Raw genomic sequence first — 16900 nt, forward strand, 5'->3', positions numbered from 1 at the left:
TCATTTCTTAAAAACAGCCGATCTGTAGAAGTTTTTAGCTAAAGGATTATAAACTGCTACTACTATGATGTCATTCAGTTGGTGAAATTATTATAAATTCATCATTTTTCAGATATATTGAACAAACATACAGGTAAAACATTTAAAGATGATTCAACTCAAACGTTTAAAAATGAGTTAACTGAACTAAAATTGAATAAATCAATACTTGAATAATAAGACCTGATCATGAACAGCGTGTATGCTGAACTAAGAAAGACAATGTTTCCTCTGAGACTGTTGAACAGCTCAAGCAGAAGTTTGATGTTTCTGTGGATTTAATGCAGAAACAAGTCGTGTGTGCGTGACTGCACGCAGCTCCTCATGCGAGTCCTGTGAGTTTCTCAGAAAGCCGTGAACGCTCGGCTTTATATCCTCACTGCTTCCAAGAAAGTGCAAATATTTAAAGGCTGCTGCTGACGGAGGGAGACGCCTGTAGGGGCTTTTTATTGTTTTAGGGACGACTGTAACTCTGTATTTTAACATCCTCAACATTCTTTACTGTTCTGAGTCTCTAACCTTTAACAAGAGAAATATTCACATCTTTTTGTGTTTGTTCGTGTGTCAACTGCAGTAAAAGTACTAATACCACACAGTACAAATACTCTGTTCCAGTAACAGTCTGTGAGTATAATCAGTAAACTGTCCTTAAAGTACTCCAGCAGTCAGATGTCCCCTGTGTCTGTCCTCCTGTGTCTGTCCTCCTGTTATAGATTCTGTCATTAGAGGATTATTCCTCCTCATTAATGTGAAGCAGGATGTTGCTGTTGGAGTTGGTTGAGGTGGAGCTCATTCTGAACTATCAGCTCGAAGCTGGAACCAGAAAATGGTTTCACACCATCAGTTCACCTCCTGTCAGTTCACTGATCTATTAATGGACTGATCGATTCAGCTGGACTTAATAAAGTGTTTAATAACAAAACATCAGACTTTATAAACTCTTCGTGTGTTTTAATGTGTAAAAGCACTGCAGCCGTCAGATAAACGCAGTGAATATTTCCCTCTGAGATGTACTGGAGGAGAAGAAGAAAGACTCAAGTAAAGTACTGCAAATGTGTACTTAAGTACAGTACAGTAAATGTACTTGTTAGCTATTATCAATCAGATCAGATTACAGACAGTAACACTGGATGCTGCATCTGTCAACCCCTCATTTAAAGACATATAAAGGGAATTTGAATCAGGTGTGGGAATGGAATATATATACATATATATATATATATATATATATATATATATATATATATATATTATAGAGAGATAAAACTACTTTGAATGGCTCTGAAACGTGCTGACATTAAACAGCATCAGAAAGGGAAATCTTCGGGGTTCTAACGTTAATTAACTTTGACTGCAGCTGCTTCAGTAGAAACATCCAGTCTGAAGCCGTCAGTCACAAATGAACTCGTCTGTCAGGTTTTTTCGTCTTCTCATGATTGTTTTGGGGGTTTTTTCTGATCCCGTCTCAGTCTCACTTCCCAGAATCCCTCTGACTTCCTGGTAAAATCTCTGCAGCAACGTTACACTGTGTGTGTGTGTGTGTGTGTGTGTGTGAGTGGAGTCACTCTGGGTTACATTAAACCTGATTGGTTCCTGCAGGGGGATGTGGGTCACCACAGCAGCAGATAGAAACACATACAGACAACAACAAACTAGAGTAAACATGGAAACAACAACAGGAGAGAGAAGACACACACTGAGTCTGATTACAGTTCAGCTAACACCTTCAAACCACCTTAAACTTCCTGTTTTTAGTTTAAGGTGGAATCATGATGGAAACTGAAACTTTATGGGGTAAAATCATCTGAATTTGATCATTTAAAGCTGCAATAATTGATTGTGTTGACCACGTGGTGGCAGCAGGAGCAACCTGACAACACAATGTGAACATGTCGTCACCTTTCAGTTGATGTGTTGAACGTCCAGCAGCTACAGAGCAACATGATCCTGAATGAAGTCCCTGTTTTTGGCCTCAACTCCTGAGGGAAACGTCTCTTTAGCTGCTAAATAATAGTGTTATTAGAATCAACATTATAGACACTTTAAGTAAAGTGCTGATAGTACATTTACTCAAGTACTGTACTTCAGAACAATTTTGAAGTACTTGTATTTTACTTGATTATTTCCTTTAATACTTCTACCTCACTACATTTATTCAACAGCTATAGTCACTAGTTACTTTTCAAATTAAGATTTTACAAACAAAACACGCGACCACTTTATAAAATATAATCGATTGTAAAGTACTGTTTACATATTAACCCATCAATACTAATGATGCAATAATATAACAGTATAACACAATATTATTCCTCTTGATACTTTAACTTAAGGTAATGATTGGAATACTTCTTCCTCGGCTGTCTGTTTGGAGGTGAAGGCCTGTCCCTGTAATGTGTGGACTGAACTGAGGGGGCAGTAAAGAGCCGCGAGCCCTGAGGTCTGCCCGGAAACCGCAGAAGAAGAAGCTCGTTTCGTCCCATGTGAGAGGGTCAGCATGTCGCCTCCAGGAGGGAAGATCAACAGACCGAAAACTGTGAGAAACTCTGTTTAATAGTAACGATGTGGAAGATACAGAACAGGAAGTGTTTTACCGCAGCTAACTCATGTCTAGCCGGACAGCTAGCAGCTAGCAGCTAGCAAGGACAGCTAACGTAAACTCTGTTACTTCACTAGCTAGCATAGCTAGCCTGTTTATTGCTCCCTTATTTACAGGTTGGTTTGATTAACAGTCATGCGCAGAGGTGGAATATAACGAAGTACATTTACTCAAGTGCTGTAGTTAAGTACGAGTTCGAGGTACTTGTACTTTACTTGAGTATTGCCATTTATGCAGCTTTCTACTTCTACTGCACCACATCTCAGCGGGAGATCTAGTACTTGATACTTGTACTACATCTGTCTGACAGCTTTAGTCACTAGTTACTTCCTGTCCAGTGGAAACCATGTATCTCCAGATGTTAGTGATGAACTGAAGGATGAAGAGTTCCTTCTTCTTCTTCAGCTAAATAAACTATTTAAAGCCTCCTCGGATCAGCTGGTCAGTACGTGAAAGTACCCAACAGTATATAAAGTACTCCACATGAGCTCAACCTGAAACATCTACAGACATGTGAATGCAGCAGAAATATGAATCCAGAAACACTGACGGGGAACATTTTACTGTGATACTGACAGTACTTACATACTTTTACTTCAGTAAGGTTTTGAATGCAGGACCTTTACTTGTAGTGGAGTATTTTCACAGTGTGGTGGTAGTGGTTTTACTTCAGTAAAGGATCTGAGTACTTTACACCAGAACAAACAACAAACCTTTCTCATGCAGTAGCTACAGCCTGCTGTCATCAAACAGGGTTGAAAATCAACTTTAATATAAGAAGAAAGGTCTTTGAGCTTCTGGAAGTGTCGTTATTCAACTGTCTGAAGTTTGGAAAGATGGTCACAGATTTATTTATGTCAGAAACACTGAAGCTTACTGTAATTACACATGAGAGAGACACACTGCTGTTGTGTTGTCAGCCTGCCCTCTGCTGGCCTGGTGGTCACATTGCAAAAGGAAGTCTGTTTTCTGCCTCTTCACCCTTGAGGTTGTTCTGCAGTTAATGACATGAAGTTCAGGTTTCTCTGTGACGGCCTGGAGAACAGCTGCAAACGTAAATCTGTCTTGTTGCTTGAACTCATTTCGTTGTCGTCTTGCAGGAACTGGGAAAGAATCTTTTCAAGCGGCGGCGAGTTCTGAGCAAAGAGAAGAGGAAGAGGCATCAGATAGTGGGAGCTGTGGTGGATCAGGGTCTCATCACCGTCCATCACCTGAAGAAGAGAAAGTCAGTGATCAATGAAACCTGCCAGGATTCATATTCTGTCCATGATTAATAGGAGTGGTGATTGCTAAATCAGACACGTCGTCATGTTTCTGTCTGACTTTGTGTTTTATTTCAGGTCGAGTCCAAGAACGAACATCACTCTGTCTGGGAAGAAGAAGCGAAAGCTGCTCAAACAGCTGCAGCACATGCAGCAGGAGAAGGCCGGTATGGAAGGTAACTGATGACACTACACTGACCTCCACTGTTTTTACACACAGATCCATTTACTTTCTAAAGTCTGAGTCCGTGTTCTCACTGTTTGGACCCAGACCTGTTATACAGGCTGCTTCTCGCACATCACTGTTAGTCATTTAACAAGGCCGACACGTGGAATAAACCAGACTGAGAGGCTGCAGCCATGCTAGCAGCTCTGAGGCAGCACAGCACAGCAGAGCTAAATGCTAACATCAGCATGTTAACGTACTGTGATGCTTCATGATGACGTCTCACTCTAAAATGTTTCCTCTGTCGTTGGCTTACTCCTCAGTTGAAGCAGCAGCAGCAGCAGCACCACCACCACCACTGAAGAAGAAACAGGACTCATCATCTACTCCAACCCAGAAGGAGAAGAAGAAGAAGAAGAAGAAGAGACCAGCCGGATCGCAGGAGGACGTAGAGATGGCAGACATGGAATGACGAGAGGGCAGGATTACCTGTTGTCTCTCAGGTGTTGAGCAGTGACTCGAGTTTATCTCTGAACTGAACTCTGAAACCCGGCCGAGTGTTTTCTCTGAACTGGCCTGACGTTTGAGTCTGCTGCTGTTTGAGTCAGACAAGATGTGTTTTTATGAAAAGATGCTGGACGGATACAAAGATTCACAGATACAAGAATGTATGGAAGACTCAAAGACTAATTTTGACTTGCTGCCTCATAATTGTGACTTTAAATGTAATAATAAAAGTCAAAACACGTTTTAGATCAAAATTATGAGATACAAAGTGAAGACTTAATGTAGACTTAATGAAGACAAATTATGGCTCAATTATCTCATAATTTTAATTTAATTAATAACAAATACATTTGACATAAATCAAATTTATCACACAGCTGATCATTTTGACTCAGAATATAATAGTTAAGAATATTATTAGAATTTTCAAAGGTATTTCTAGTTTTATATACACTTCATCTTTTATTTTCCTGGCCGACAGAAATGAGCTTCCATAGAGTCATGCCAGAATAAAACTCCATGTGAAAGTCGTCACTCTGCTGTGTTTTCAAAGGCTTTGTTTATGTCACAGGTCCTGCAGATCTGTAAAAGAAGAATGGCGATACTACATTCATCAACTGTTTTATTAAACCGATAATTACTGCTAACATTTAGCTTCTGCTGTTCTTTGTTTCATTCTGACATAAATATATATACATATATATATAATTTTCAAATACTATCGACAGTATCTTAAAGAGTCCTTAATTTTACTTGCATATAAAGTCTGACGTTATATACTTTTATACCTTCTGTAATTTTCCTGTCGCCTTACATTGTTGAAGTTAGAATTTTAAATGGTAACATACATATGTGATAATATATCACAATATTGACTTAAATATGTCAATATTATGTGATAATTTAACACCTTTGTCTTAAAACATAATTATGTGTTACATGTTCTCTTTTTTTAATCATGACTAAATGTTAATCTTTGTTATCAAAATTATCCTTGCAGGAATGTTCAACCTGGGAAAAGTTAATAATGATAAAATAAAATAAAAAGAATCTTAAATCAAAATTAGAATACTTAATAGTATGTGAAGATTTATAATAAGTATAATTTTGAGTCATCACTTGGACTTCAAAAGTGAAAAGTAAATCACAATTTTGATTTAGTAAATCTCCATAATCTCATTTTTTTTATCTTTATATATGTCTATTATTTCTTCCAAACATTTGAAACATTTTGACTCAATATTTAATCTTTTTGACTTTGTCTCATATATTTTGTTTTCTGGGCGTTAATGAGCTTCCATATATTTCATACATGGAGAGGTTTTATAAAGTAAACTCTTTATCTCTGTGATCTAAAAACAAAGTGCTTTTCTTCAAATGTATTGTTCATCCTCTTCAATTATTGATGAAGCTGCCTGTGAACTGCTTTTATATTTAGACATTTTATAAACTGGGATTTGTATCTAAACGCGAGGTTTAAAAGGGAAGAAGAAGCTTTTTATTCGCATATAAATATATTTTTCAAGCCAATTAGTAGAGGTATTAAAACGGCGTGTTGCCGACAGATTTTGGGATGCAGGCTCCATCCCTCCCCCCTGCCAGAGGACAAAGACTAAAATGGGTCAGACTCCGGAGAGGAGCAGATCTTCCGCACCAGCCATCATGTAATGTAGTTCATCCTCCAGGAGACAGAAACCAGATGCTGCCGACGGGATTTATGGCTTTTTAATAACCGTTCAACGCGGCCGGTGATGACGGAGAGACGGTTATTATTGAACATTTAAAGGAGAAACACGAATTTCTTCATCGTGCCACCAGCTCTTCATCAACATGTCCTCTCGGGATGGGGGAAACATCTTGTTCGCTTACTGGGACTGAACTGGTTTGATTGGGATCGCTGCTGCTGCTGCTGCTGGGCTTCCAGTCCCAGTCCAACACCGACTCATCAGACTGTTGACCGACCGACGGATGGATGATGGATGCCGCGCCGAGTTAATCTGTGTCCTCGGTGAAAATAAAGGTACAACCGTGAAGCTGTGGAGGGAAAATAAAAACCCGACCTCAGCAGAATCACACCACGCTGCCTTGTGTCCCAGTTTGAGCTACATGATCCAGTAACATTAGCACAATTAGAACCAGTACAGCGACGTGTTAGTTCGGCAGGTGGTACACGAATAACCCACAAGCGAACAGCCACACAAAGGCAGACATTAGCTTCCTGCTATGAAGCTACTGAAGAGACTTTGAACGTGTTTTACTGCGATGTGTAACAATTAGCTTCTTTACTTTGCTACATGGCCTTTAAGCTAGCAGTTTCAGAGTTCTGACGACGCGCGCGCGAAGCGGCTTGTAGCTTCGCTTTCGCCTGAAGAAGTGTTTCCAAGTTCTTATTAGCCACAAACAGCTAGCTAGCTAACGGCGCAGTTCGGTGGACGCACCGGAGCTTGCTCCTTAGACTCGGACCTGTTTCACATCTGTTTTAACCTCGTTCTTCTCTTGCCTTTTTAAGAAATCTTTATTCATATTTTAAAAAAGCAAAAACACAGTAAAACAGCCACATCCATAAAACACATATAACATACAGTAAAATATTACCAAAACATACAATACAGTTATGAAGAGGTGTTCCAGCGGCAGGGTGTGTTTCCTGTCCAGGCTCTCCTCCTCCGGAGCTCACTGAGAGTTTCTTTGGTGACTGAGTTCTTCTCTTGGTGCTCATCGCTTCAGTCACTCTCAGCCGAACCGAAGCGTCGTCGCCCGCCGATGTCGTGCTTCGCCTTCAGTTCGCCTGTCGGGAACGTATTGAATAGACTTTATGAACAGAAGCTGAGGCAGAACTTTTTAGACCTGTGGTGGAAGAAGAATTCAAATCCTCAAATTTAAGAAGCAAAACGACAATTTAAAAATAATATTAATATTTCAAACTATTAAAAAATGTTTACTTAATTAAGTAAAAGTGAAATGAGTCATTATGCAGATTAGCACCTTTCAGGGAAGTTACAAAATGTTTTATAAGCTGATTATATGCCTGAAAGTGAAAAGTAGTATATTTCTGTCTGAACCTGGTGGAGTAGATGTGTACATGGAGCACACATTGGAAATACCTTGTTTTTGATTTTTAATTAACGCTTTTTAAAATAAAGAAAATAACACAGCAGGGAGGACACAAGGTCATTTGTGTTATTCCTGGCTGCACATTTGTAGATTACACAGAGATGACTCATGGTTTGGTTTTAACATGGTTTGACATCTTCTGGCACTAAAATATGATAACATTTCAACAAAATAAGGGGATTCAGTATTTCTCTGCCAGAATTATTCTCCTCAAGGAGAAGGCTTAGAAACAGCATAAAGGGAAATCAGATTTATCATTAATATATTTGATAAATAAAATGTGGGGGAAATCAGAAAATCTAACTTTTTGGTGGCGAATCAAAACAGGATGCTTTCTTTAATATTCAGCATTCATTTCAACATATGTTCAGTCAGTGTCGATGCTCTGATGCAGTTACAAACATCTTCATTTGAAAACATTAACTCAAGGAACACTTACCAGCTTTTTTCTGAGCTTTAACTGCATCTGTCTTCCTCAGTTCGTCTCCCATGAGATTCAGTTTAAAGCTCCACAAAAAGCTAGTAAGTGGACCTTGAGTTCTTCTTCTGTTTTATTCTCTGCACTTTTATTTTCCAGATTTCATGTAATTGTCTTTTAGTTTTTCTCATGCAAAGCACGTTGTAATGTAAAGTTTATGATTATTATTATCAAATCTTGACCTATGATCAGCCTTCGATGGATTCTGCTCATGTTTGTCCAATTAAAGCCTCCAGACAACATGATCAAGGTGCAGAACACACCTGATTCAGACTCACTGATAGTGGCTCAGATAAGGTGAAATAACGCCCCCCCCCCCCCGTCCCTCACAGGAGCCGGGGTAAAGTCTGTGGACTGTGGACCCAAAGATCCACGGAGCATCTGATGGAGGACTGTTCACACCGTCTGTCGTTCTGGTGAGTTTCTGCCTGAAATACGACACATTTGGGGTTTTTATCTGAAGGCTGGAGACAAATCAACGTGTCCATCAATAAAACCCGACTGACCTCGTTCACTTTCAGTAGAAATCTAAAAATGGAAGCTACTCTGCGTCGGCTCCTGAAGGAGCAGCTTCCATTTTTAGATTTCTATTTTCTCCTCCGCAGATTGATTTCTAATTTAGTTTTTTTGTTCGGTTGTTGTCAGCTGAGACAGATCTGGGACTCGGGGACGTTGTAGTGTCACATACAGTCGAAGCTGTCACTGAGACTACGTCTTCATGTCGTTTGTTCTGGAACTTGTAGAAACTCATGTAAAGGGTTCTCTGATGTTGTAACGTGGATCTGTTGTTACATAACGCCACAGACTTGCTTTTCGCCATTAAGGAAATATTGACTTTCTCCTTAATTCAGCATTTAATCAGACTCATAGTTAGACTGAATTGCCATTTGGTTCCACTTTGTTATTCCTTCGTATATGTTATATATTTATATTTGTGTTGTTTTGCTGTAATCAGTCAGCAGCAGGTGACATTTCCCTCCAGCATCGATGATCGAGGAAATCCGTTGATTTAATTAAGTCGACAGCTGCAGACGTCTCATCCACACGAGGAAACATTTTTATGGGTATTTTTCATGGAGGTTTTCTGTCTGTCCTTAATTCTGCTTCCAAAGCTCTGTTTGGACACAGCCATCCATGATGCTGCGTTCATGTCACACCTGAGTTCTCCTCATGGCTTTATCAGACGGTTTCATTTACAAGTAAAAAGCTTCAGTCCTCTTGTTTCATTCAGTAGACCAAAACAGAACAAACTGAAATGAGAAAATATTTCATTTAAAGAGGACCTATTATGCTTTTCCTTACTTTCTGTCATATACACAGAGTTACAATGTTGGATAGTCTTATTAAACGTATGTAGAAGTAATCCCTGTGAGCCGAAAGCTCAGTCTTCAGTCTGCTCTGAACGCTCCCTTCGCTTGTCGTGTCTTACTTCCGTGAGACGTATTACGTAATAAGCCTCAGGGATGGTCATCTGCTCAGGGCACAGCAGTGACAGCACGCCCACCAAGAAGAAGGAGAAAGAAAACAAAGCCTATATCTATATCTATGCTCTTAGTTAGCTGACTAACCATCTGACTCTCAGAGCCCGGGACTGAAAACCTCCTCCTCCCGGCGGTCCAAAGCTCCTGTGCTGGCGGTGTAAACACCAACACTCCCCTGGTGCTCAGAGCTAACTGAGCTAACGGCAGCTACAGTTAGCAGCAGTTAGCAGTCACTTTCTAAAGCTTTCTGTCCATCAGGAAACTCCGTAAATCACAGAGAGTTGAGGCAGAGCAGCCGGAGGACATCAGAGGGAAAACCAGAACACATTTTCTCCATAAAATGATGGAGTTTCACCAAAATCAGTGAATAAAGTTGTGTGTTTTTGTACAGTAATCAGCGAGGCCCAGTCGCCAGCAGCATCTATCGTTTTTCCAACCTACTCGTTGTCTCGTTTGTGGTCTGATAAACAGGAAGTTCATCACATTCAGTCCCCATGTCTCTATTTTCCAAGCTGAGTTACTGTTGCTGTCCTGCAGTCGACCACAGCGGCTCAGTATGAAGCGGTGCGCTGTGCTCGGGGCTCAGAGGCGTCTCCCTGCAGCCCACGAGGGGCTGGTCGGATCACAGGTTGTTCAGGTTCTGCAGTGGAAGTGTGTCAGGTGTTTATTTGGTGAACAGACCCTTTAAAGTCAGTGTTATCTCTGTGACTTCACAGACTTGTGTCAGACCCTCAGTGTCAGTTTAACATGAAGAGTGAACAACATGTTTGTGTCCTGCAGTACGTTCGTGTGGATCTCTGCTCTCCTGCTGTGGACACCGAGGCCTTTCTGATCTCCGAGTGTAGATCCGCCGCAGCCATGAGTCCTCCGGCGTCCACTCGACCCACGCAGACGCTCAGGCTGCTCGTTGCCGCTGTGCTGCTGTTGCTGACGGTGACATCACTTCCTGTGTCAGCTGTGGAACCAGAGACGTGTTTCTCCAGACAACACCAGAACGTTATTGTCAACGTCAGACAGGCCTTAAATAGACCGACGACGGCCATGGACGCTCGGGTGGTCCGGTCCGAGCGCGACTGTGTCCTCGCCTGCTGCTCAGAAGAAGTCAAGCCAGGTGAGATGAACTGGACTGTTGATCATGACAAGTCTGGGTTCAAGGGCCAGAGAAGTCTCATGAAGCCTGTTGTAACCATAACGTGATGAACATCAAGACCAACATCATGTAGTCGAAGACTGATAGACATCAGCTGATATTAGCTTGTTGCAGATAAGTTCTCATTTAGAAAATGTGTCTCTATTACGTAGACAACATTAGCGCTGTTGACCAAACTGTCCTGACCTTGCTGACCTTTGAGGAAACAGAGAGTCCAAAATGGTGGCCGGTTTCATATTAGCTGTGTCAGTTATTTAACCCTGACTTGCTGACAGCTGGACTCGTTGTGGTTCATGGTCAGCATCTTGACCCCTGAGACATGAGGTTCTCCGGGATTAACTGTGTTGACTTATGGTCTGGTGGACTGGTTGTTTAAAGGTGATTTGTTTTTTCTCTTTTGGAGCTAAGCTAGCAGTTTCCTCCTGTTTTTCAGTATTTGTGCTAAGCTAGGCTAAATTTGTCATGGTACAACACTGGTTAGCAAGAAACAGCTACCATAACATCAGCTAGCTACATACAGGTAGTATATATTGGAAATGCTGTTTGTAGTTTTGTAGCATAAAATCAACCAGCTAATAACACCTAACATAGCATTGATTATGCTAGCTGTTTTGTGGCTACGCTAGCTGTTTCACCCTGCTTCCAGCCTTTGTGCTAAAGACTGAACTCGTCTCTGGACACAGAGAGATATCTATTTTCTCCATCTGTGTATCTTTTCCAGAGACTCTGGCAACGTTTCTTTAGTATACACTACACTTCCGTTAGCTTCGTCCCTAAGGGAGCCAACAACAAGCCTCGAGGTACATTTTGGGATCCAGTCTAGACGTCGGCCTTTGAAAACAGGCGGCGATGTGAGAGCTTTACTTAGAAATCTGCTTTCATTTCTGTGAACATCAAACAGATATTTTAGAAGCTCCTGATCTCACCAGTTAAAACTTGGTCACATTATACAATTAGACGGATATTTGACTGAAAATCTAATCAGAGAATGAAGATGATTGTGTTACTTCAATAAACTGACGTTTCAGGGAGGAAAACACCAGACGTAACATGGTTTAGCACAGACAGACACAGTCTGTCAAAATCAGTACGTCTGTACATCATGACACCTTGTTGTGTTTCTAAAGGTGCCAAATGCAACATGGCTGTGTTCAACGCCGAAAAACACGGCGGCGATGACAACTGCTTCCTGTTCCACTGTCAGACAGAGCAGGACTGTCCTCTGATGAAGGCTCAGGACGGCATCAACACCTACGACATCTACAAAGGTAAATTCTGCTTGGGTGAGTTCACGTCCAATCGTCCTCACCTCGCAGTTAGCTTCAGTTTTATTGGATGAGGTTTGAGACGCCCATCACTACTGACATCACCTCAGTACAGTGGAGGAGAATCGGTGTGGTTTGAGGCCCCTGAAGGATCAGTCCGGATCGATGGATGTACGTAGGCAGCTGTTTGCTAACATGTTAGCATCTGCTACTTTATAAGCTGATAATATGTCAGCTTGTTGTGAAGTTCAACTGCCCCCTGCTGGCCAAAGCACACAGTAACACATCTTTTACATTTCACTCTGTCTTCCTCCTGCACAGGAGTGATTCATCCAACCACGGTGAGACCTGTGGCCATGACGACCACCACAGAACAAACCACCACCACCCTGGCCCCAACTACACTAACAACCACACAACCCTCCACCACTACAACCACCACACAAAGTACAACAATGCCACCCCCCACCACCACAACAACCACAACCTCTGCACCAACCACATCACCAACCACCACCACCACCACGCAGGCTCCCGCCACCACAGCAGCACCTCCACCCATCATCATCATCGCCACGATGCCTCCGATAACTGCAGCACCCCCCACCACCACCACCACCACAACTACAACTACAACTACGACAACAGCAGCTTCTACAACCACTACCACCAAAAAGACAAACAAAACCAGCAAAAAGCAAAATAAAACGTCCAAGAAAGCAAAGCTTCATCCTGTCAGCACCACCACAACCACCCAGCCGACTCTGAGCTCCACCACATCACTTCCTGTTGTAACGGCCAGCAAAGAGGCTGCACCAAGAACTACTGACCAACCACCGCCCAACACTGAAACTACCACTACTACTACTGCAACTACAACACCTACTACTACTACTACAACTCCCACTCCTACTACCACCAGCACTACTACGACTACTCCTACCACTACTACGACTACTCCTACTACTACTACAACTACTCCTACTACTACTACGACTACTCCTCCTCCACCTACTACAACCACCACTACTACTACTCCTACCACTACTCCTACCACTACTACTACTCCTACCACGACTACAACTACTCCTCTTCCTACCACCACTCTAACTACAACAACAACTACAACTACCACCCCCACTGATTCGTCCACCATGAGGACGACTCCAGCAGCCAGTCTGGTCATCGTCCCCAAAGGCGCTGTCCAGTCCGACCACCCCCTCCAGAACTCGAGCGTCGGCCGGGGGAACGCGGTGGTGGCGCGGGGGGCGGTGAAGAGCGGCGTGGTGGCGTTCATGGTGCTGGGGCTCGCCGTGCTCACGCTGGCCCTTGCCGTCGGCGGCCGCAAGGCGTTGGAGTCCTTCGACAGACGCCACTACACAAGACTGGAGCTCAACGACTTGCACTATGAGGTGTGAGGAAGGACAAACTCTTCACAGGTCTTTGATTTTTATGACAGAAGCTCAGAAGGACAGAAAGGAAGACATACTATGAGTTCATTTAAGATTGTTAATGTTCATCTGATAACATTTTAATTTTAAAACAAAGTTACACAATAATGGAAGGGGCGTAGAGAATACTCCATTCTGATTGGCCAGAGGGTGTTTGAGGGTGTGTGTTTATTTTGAAATAACCACACAGCTCTGGCATAGTGTCCTCAGTTTATTGTTATTTGGCATTGTGAGTAAATAAGATTTTGGCAAGTGGCTGTGGTATAAGAAGGATAACGCACTCAGGCCTGTGCAGTTATGGAAAATAATGAACTGTATGAGGACAAAGCCTTCTGTAGCCTCTGCGTCTGGCATCATCTTCCAATAGGTGTGGGCGACATTGAATTATCTGAAAAATACACGGTCACAAAGCTGAAAACAGGTTTCATTGAACAGTCATTTTGGAGATTCATGGATTTTCATGGACAGCGCTGATATGTACTTTTATATCGAGATATATTGTGATACAGTAAAGTTAATGGGATACTGTATCTGTTGCTCATGACAAATCAAGAATAATATAAAAATCAAATATTACCATAAATGAACACTGAACACTGAGATATTAAAAGGAGAACTACCACAGAATAAACATTACAGGAAATGTATATTGGCCACCCTTCATTTTTAATAACAGCAGAGTTTGTCAGGTACGATCAGGTGTGAATCTCTTCTGGCTCTGTTGGAAACACAAAGACTTTTAAAGAGTTCAGGACTGTTTGACTCTGACCTTTTTCGGTCATGATCACTTTTGGACAGAGCTGTAGACGTCAGACTCGACTTGAGACTTGATTTGGTTCAAATGACTAATAATAATTTGTTTTAATTGCATACTGACTTTTAAAAATGTGGTCAGAATTTTTTCAGAATTTGAACCAAAATCTGAGAATTCTGACTTTTTTCTCAGAATGTTTTTCTGAGCCCCCAAAAATCTTTTTTCTTTACATTTTAAAAAAGTTAATACATGAGTTAATGTAATAATTTGCAATCTTGTGCACAAAAGATTTTAAAAATCATCTGAATTCAGGACTTCTAATTCACAGAATTCAACCAGGAATCTGAAACTTTTCTTAGAAGTCTTGACTTTTGTCTTCTTTTTGACTTTTATCTCGAAATTATGTCGTTTGTCAGTTTTGTCCTCAATTCTGACTTTTTCTCAAATTCTCATGTTCATTTTGAAGTCTATGGCAGTGTGTTGCTGCCACTGTGACAAAAGATACATGCTCAGTTTCTTGTTATAACATTAAAAGTTTCTTTTTTACATTTTTTAACAAACAACATATCACTTTATTTATGTTAAACTTAATAACCCCGTTATGACACAAAATTTCTCATAAGTTGTTAAAATAAGAAAGATTCAGTCAATGCCTGAATGAGAAAATAATGAGAAAAGTTTCTTGTTTTAATGAGTCATGAGATCATTTGATTTTGGGTAATAACGTGTGAGTTTCGTGATATAACAAGATAAAATATTTTATAATATTAAATGTTTCATAAATAATGTATTAGTAATGAGAAAAGGTCATAATAACATGAAAATATCAAGTTATAATCTCAGATCAACTGAAAGAAACTTTAATAACAAACTGAGCTTTTTTTTTTAGTGTTGGCAGCATTATGCTACCGTACAGTCTGACTTTATCCTCAAAACTTTGACTTTTCTCTTAATTCTGACGTTATGGTTTTAATCACATACTGACTTTAGTTTATGTTCTTGTAAAGCTGAGAAGGGGTCAGAGCGTGAGTTCAGAAAGTCTTCATCACCTGTTTAACCTCCTGCTGATCAGCTCATTCAGTCCTGGTCCTGTTGACTGCAGAGAAACCTTCAGCTGGAAAACAAAGAACAAACAAACAGCAATATTTTTATTCCCTGAATCTCAGGAAGCCTCTGGAGCTACTGTAGAGAAACACTGGACTGTACGAGCGGACACAGATGTATATGTACATTAGGCCTTCTGGTTTCGAGGCCTTCTTCGCCATGGGGTTAATTAACCCTTTGTGTATAAGACGTACACCTGCATGTCTTTTTACTTCCACATGCTTCAGCCATACGAGCCTGTGACTGCTTCTTCAATCACCAACTCACTCTAGATGTCGGACTCACTCTCTCACTGTGTTGTTTTTGTATTTTGTCCACATTTTCTTTCACATGTGGATAAAGATTTAAACGAAGGATGCAATTCTTTGGAAATCGATGCACTATTGTGTTTTTGATAAATATGATATGCTTCTTTTTAAATATTAGATTGTTTTTCATAGGTAAGAGTTCACTGGCCGCGCACTATTTTCCTATAATAAGTACATTTGTATTGGATGTCAGAGGCTGCTGCAGCGACAGCTCACCAGCAGGTGGCAGCAGCAGCCTGATGGAGCTCCTGCAGACTCTGAGCTGAAGGCCTGAAGCTGCACTGTTCACTTGTTTTCACCTCTATTGCTTTGGTTTTTACAGTGTCTAATTAATTACATCGATGGAAATAGTTTGGTCTTGTTTTGTGAAGTGATGCTTTTGCATAAGTTTGGAATTTGATGTTTTGTTCTTGTAAGGATTAAAAAATGTGATTTTTGAATGTGTTGTCGTTGTTTTCCTGAGTTGTGTCTCTGTGGGAAGATAAACCTCAGCCACATTAATGTGTTGATTTGATAAAAGAGGGAGAATTATGACCTCCAGATGTCTCTCATAAAGCTGAGCTGATGGCGGCTTGTTTATTTCAAGTTTTTTAAACTTCAAACGGGTTCGGGTTAACCCTAACCGAATTCAGGTTGGCTTCCTTCACATGAAATATCTGTTGATCAGTGGAACGGAAGGTGATTGGGGGCAATGTAGAGAGGAAATATTTCCATTATTCTTATCCATATTTTCTGACTGTTTTCTCAAAACTTTGACTTTTATTTCAGAATTCAGTTTTTTGACTTTACTGTTCTTCTGATAATTAAGGCGATCTGAAACTCTTGACTCAGACTCTTGAATAAGAGAAAAAAATACAATTCTGAGAAAAACAACTTTTTTCTTTAAATGTAATCTGTAAATAATAATAATAATAATAATAATAATAATTCATAATGTATTCTGACTCTTTCCCCCCTAACGTTTAGGGTCCAGATCAGAATAAGATGCTGACAATTAGTTGACTTTGTTTGGACTCAGACTTTGTTCTCTACGTGTAATGTATTAAATTCAGATTTTATATTGTCGTGATATTTCCTGTGATTTCGTTTGAAGAATCAGAATCATGACACTCTCTCAGTCCTCATGATAATCTGCAAATCTGACTCTCTGATCAGAACTTTCTCAGACTTTTGACTTATTTTTGATCAAAATGATGGATTTAATGTTATTCTGACTGTTTTC

General features: G+C 40.7%; 1 protein-coding gene across 1 annotated transcript; it reads left to right on the plus strand.

Annotated features, from left to right (window-relative positions):
- Positions 1-2500: 2500 nt before the first annotated feature.
- Positions 2501-5211, plus strand: LOC139305239 (uncharacterized protein C11orf98 homolog). The gene is made up of 4 exons (XM_070929183.1): positions 2501-2575; positions 3739-3863; positions 3979-4076; positions 4390-5211. The coding sequence occupies exons 1-4, from the start codon at positions 2537-2539 to the stop codon at positions 4536-4538; spliced, it is 411 nt and encodes a 136-aa protein (XP_070785284.1). The 5' UTR covers positions 2501-2536; the 3' UTR covers positions 4539-5211.
- Positions 5212-16900: the final 11689 nt, after the last annotated feature.

This window comes from Enoplosus armatus, chromosome 22 (assembly GCF_043641665.1).
Source record: "Enoplosus armatus isolate fEnoArm2 chromosome 22, fEnoArm2.hap1, whole genome shotgun sequence".
NCBI lineage: Eukaryota > Metazoa > Chordata > Actinopteri > Centrarchiformes > Enoplosidae > Enoplosus > Enoplosus armatus.

Bases quoted from the DNA above. Each gene is read 5' to 3' on its own strand.
- LOC139305239 (XM_070929183.1), top strand. From the start codon at position 2,537: ATGTCGCCTCCAGGAGGGAAGATCAACAGACCGAAAACT. The intron at 2,576-3,738 runs GTGAGAAACTCT...GTCGTCTTGCAG, and splicing joins AGATCAACAGACCGAAAACT to GAACTGGGAAAGAATCTTTT. The intron at 4,077-4,389 runs GTAACTGATGAC...CTTACTCCTCAG, and splicing joins GGAGAAGGCCGGTATGGAAG to TTGAAGCAGCAGCAGCAGCA.